Source organism: Austrofundulus limnaeus, unplaced genomic scaffold (genome assembly GCF_001266775.1).
Source record: "Austrofundulus limnaeus strain Quisiro unplaced genomic scaffold, Austrofundulus_limnaeus-1.0 Scaffold220, whole genome shotgun sequence".
Classification (NCBI taxonomy): Eukaryota; Metazoa; Chordata; class Actinopteri; order Cyprinodontiformes; family Rivulidae; genus Austrofundulus; species Austrofundulus limnaeus.
Genome location: NW_013952622.1, coordinates 149,001 through 153,545, shown reverse-complemented (window position 1 = coordinate 153,545; position 4,545 = coordinate 149,001). Strand labels below are relative to the sequence as shown.

The 4,545-nt window shown below is 36.2% G+C and overlaps 1 protein-coding gene across 1 annotated transcript in view; it reads right to left on the bottom strand.

Annotated features, from left to right (window-relative positions):
• Window positions 1-4,545, bottom strand: part of LOC106525246 (homeobox protein Dlx3b) — a 7,990-nt gene that overhangs the window by 2,313 nt on the left and 1,132 nt on the right. Inside the window, exon 2 of the mRNA XM_014019403.1 lies at window positions 1,316-1,500. Within this exon, the coding sequence (XP_013874857.1) occupies window positions 1,316-1,500 (185 nt within the window). The remainder of the gene's footprint in view (window positions 1-1,315; window positions 1,501-4,545) is intronic.

Sequence of the window (4,545 nt, the reverse complement as noted above, 5' to 3'; positions counted from 1 at the left end):
TTTTTTTTTTTTTTTTTTTTTTTTACAAAAAGAACCAACTAATATAAGGTGTCTTTAACACAAAAGACCAAAAACCAGTAAGTCATCTGCAGAAACCTTTTGACTTCTGGACACACTAATCAGATTTATCTTTGCATTGCTGAAGCTTGTGAAAGTCACCTAAGGACAACACCACAGAAGATTTAAATCAGCCTCAACTTAACAACCTGCTCCCCGTGTTTCGTCTTCCTGACTGGATAACAGATGATTCACAGCCTGTAAATCATCTGGGAGCAAAATAAACCTTAAATCACCGCCTGCGCAGACTGACTGCTGTTCAGGAAAATAATCTTACTTTYAAATGTACTTTACTCTGAACTCTCTTCTTCTGTTGAACTTTATAAGTTCTACATTTATTTAAGACATAAATATAAAAAGTAGGTTCAGCTTTCACACATTTTATTAAATAATTCTTCCGTTTTGAACCGTGTTTTGGTTTGTTTTGCTGTTGTTTGTTAAAAATGCAAACTACAATTTTCTGACTGCTACACAAACCAAACGTTTTATTTAAAGTAAAACTAAACGTGCACAGTAAAATTGTCAATTAAAAGCAAGACCTTTGGTTATTTAAAGTAACCAAGGCAAAAGTGAAAACTATTTCAATCTACGAAAAAGAATTAGGGTGGTTTTATATAAACTGTTGAATTATTACTTTAATGTTTAAAGTACCGTCAGTTTCTACATGAAGCATGATGTCATGCCCCTAAAACAAGGAAGTTGGTTATAGAAACAAACACAACAACTAAGAAGACTTGTTGATTTTTTTAAAGTAAATGACTGCAATCACTCACAATACTGTATATAAAATATAAGATTGTATCTAAAATTCAGCTTATCAACAACAAAATATCCAACAGCAGGTAAGATAGTGCTTGTTCAGAACTTTTGCACAGAACTTTATTTTAAAACCTGGGGGCTTCGCTCAGTGTTTTTATTTATTTATTTTTGGTTTGCACTTGAATTGAACAACAAATCCTTTTTTAAAAATGGTTCAATTTTCTAGAATACTTATACCGTTACTGCTTTTGTCCTGGGGGGCCGGGGGATTTTGGTGGGAGCGCACAGTCAAAAAAAGGATCCTGACTGAAGCAGTTTAAGGGAATTAAAACTTCATCGTATTGATCTAATTCTTCTGAAACATTTCATGTTTTCTGTTTTTCTGTTGTGGAAACATCTGGGCAGCCGAGGAACCAGCTGTTGTCACTCTTACATTTTTTTTTTTTTTTGTGTGCAGAAGTTACCATCATCTCCTGTCAATAACAGTTCTCAGYCTCACCTGCGTCTGCGTGAGGCCCAGCTGCGCAGCCAGCTCGGCCCGCTCCGGCAGGGCCAGGTACTGGGCCGTCTGGAACCTCCTCTGCAGGACCGCCAGCTGGTAGCTGGAGTAGATGGTCCGGGGTTTACGCACCTTCTTAGGCTTCCCGTTGACCAACCGAACCTCCAGGTCCGGTTCCTCTTTCACTGGAACGAAGGAGAGAAACAAACAAACAACATAATAATAATAATCACGCTAATCTGTCTTCACTCGGTCAGATGTTTTTACAGCAGCTCTGCAGCAGAGTCACAGCCCAGAAGTTGTTGCACAAAAATAGCCACAACCCAGAACTTTCAAAGAAATTCCAGCAGCTCGCTGAACTTATAATTTAACTTCAGAGTCTCCCACAGCCGGGGAGGGAGACAGAGATTTATGGGTTCTTCTCCTCAGGACTTACTGTTGTACCTCATGCTTCCTGTCAGCATCTTACTTTTTGTTTTTGTTTGTTCTGAAAGTTAACATTTATTTAACATTCTTACCTACATTAAAAAAACTATATAACATATTTATTTTTAAAAAGTTATGGTTCCACCCAACTGAAATGAGTAAAGGTTTACATTTACTTTATTTTAAACTAAATGTAAAGTAAATGTGTTACCTTTACTCAGTTCAGTTGAAAGAAAACAGTTTTCTTTTTTTAAATTAAATCCATTATATTTGTTATTTGAGTATATATATATATATATATATATATATATATTAAAATCTAGTAGATCTTAGGGTCTAGAGTCCAAAATGCAGGGTTAGTCTAAACATAAATCAAACATAGAAAACATTTGAAGAGTCTGGAGGCTGAAAAGATCCTGATCCACTTGTGTTATTTCTATCCAGTTATTTGTATATTTATAACTAACTAGATTATCTCAAGCTAATGATGTAATTAGCTTTTGAGGTTAAAGAAAGAAAACACATCATGATCAGAAAAGGGGCTGTTGTCAGTTTTCAGACCTGACTCACCACCTGGTTTAACATCCAGTTGAAAAGTCTGACACGTCCAACAATTTTAAGTTCAGACAAAAGAACTGGGATAAAAGAGAAACTGTCAAAGTAAAACCACTGAAAGACCTTAATTTAACCTCAAAATCTAAAAGTTTCATAAAAGAACCAAACATTGTAAAGAAATGTCTGCGCTGTTTTTATTTCCAAGCTTTTTGACAGAAGCGAAAACAGTTGGTTTATGTTGGAGAGTAAGATGTGAGTGTAATCTGTATCTGGGTTCTCGTTGGCAGCGTTGTTTGTTTGTTTGTTTGTTTGTTTGTTTGTTTGTTTGTTTGTTTGTTTGTTTGTTTGTTTGTTTGTTTGTTTGTTTGTTTGTTTGTTTGTTNTGTTTGTTTGTTTGTTTGTTTGTTTGTTTGTTTGTTTGTTTGTTTGTTTGTTTGTTTGTTTGTTTGTTTGTTTGTTTGTTTGTTTGTTTGTTTGGGCGCGGGCAGCAGCCCTCTCGTGATAAGGAACCATCGGTGATGGATGATTCAAAAGGCCGAGGCGGGTCGACATGTCGTGACACCTGATGTTCCGTGGCTGCGGGCCAGACTTCCCTGGGGCCAGTGTCAGGAGTCATCTCCTGAATGGAATGCTAGCAACACAACACCAGCCGGTCGGGTTTGTTCTGCCTCTGCACTTACCCTGCAGAACTCCACAAGACTACGAGTTCCACTCCAACACTTTCAACCTTCATGAGTTGTTAAAACACACGAAGAAGCTTTGGTGCTTTTTTCTACTCAACATCTGTACTGATCAACAGCAGGTGCTGTAAACTGAAATATATGTTAAAATCTCTAACTGGACAGATGTCAGCGTTATTAGTATTTAATAATAACTGTTGTTATTGTTGTCGGTGAGCCCTGACCTGGTGACAAGCCTCAACAGAAGCATCAGTTCAATGATTTCTCAGCTGCATCGTCACAAACTGGTCTCTGTTACAGATATTTGTACTCAGCAGAGCAGACTCTTTATATATTTATTTTTAACTGACGTTTTACTTGAACATTTTTACCAGAGGTATCAAGTAATAAAGTACAAATACTTTTCTTAACTGAAGAAGTAGTTTTGGTTATTTATAGTTCACTGGAGTAAAATTGTTTTGGCCAACTTTCTTACATTTTCGTGCAACTATCTGTGCTTTCTACTCCTTACGTTTTGAAAATACAAAAAGTATTTCATTTTTATTTCACTTTGGCTCGTTTTTATTACGGCTTTTCATTGTTCAGGAAGAAAATAACATCTATTTAGTTATTTGGCACCTCCTGAACAGAGTGAATTTAATTGTGGTTGAACGAGAAGTATTAACATGTATCATTCCGACACGCTATTTGTTAGTATGATCCATCATACCTGTACATGACACCGTCACATCACCAGCAGGACATGTCAGGTGTGTGCAACCTGTGTGAAGATGAGAGTGGCAGAGGTGGAGCTGAAAGGTGCCGCGGGCACCGAACTGGGGGGAGGTACCAGTGAGAACAGCACATAACTGGGTCTGCTCAGTGGTTGTAAAAATATGAATTTATTATCTGTTAAATAAAAATTACAAAAAAAGTCCAACTATTTACCTCATTTTTTTATATTATCTTGATAAATACTGAAGTAGTCTTTGGGAGAGGTGGGGCAAAGGGAGGGATTGTTTGTGGATGGGGGGCTGGCCTGGAAATAAGAAAGTGGGGCTTTGAGGAAAATATGTTAGCCTACATCCCACGAGTCTATTTTAATTTATAGTTATTAATGACTTTAGAAAAAACAGGTTATTTGGGGGGAAGTTTCTTTCTTAATGTCTTTCCCCTTACTTTTACTTTTATACTAAAACCAGTACTTTTACACTTTTATTGAGTAAAAATCTTGAGTTGCCTCTACTTCAAAAAAAAATTAAATCTAATATGAATGTGAATACTTTTGACTCCTCTGAGTTTTACAAACTGATGACTGAGAGAAAAGAGTTTCCTGATTCCAAACATTTCACTTTCTTCTTAACCTGAATAAATGATTAAGTCACACTGACTCCAACAGTTAGGCTAATCAGTTGTTGATTAAAATGTTTATTTCTAGTAATAGCTATCACATCCAACACTGTAAAAAATGAAATGTTGGATTTACTTAACCATGTTATGTGACCTGGTTCCACTTAACTGAGTTGAGTAAATTCAAAGTAATATACCAGTTTTTTAACCAAAGAACATGAGTATGTTGCTTTGAATTTA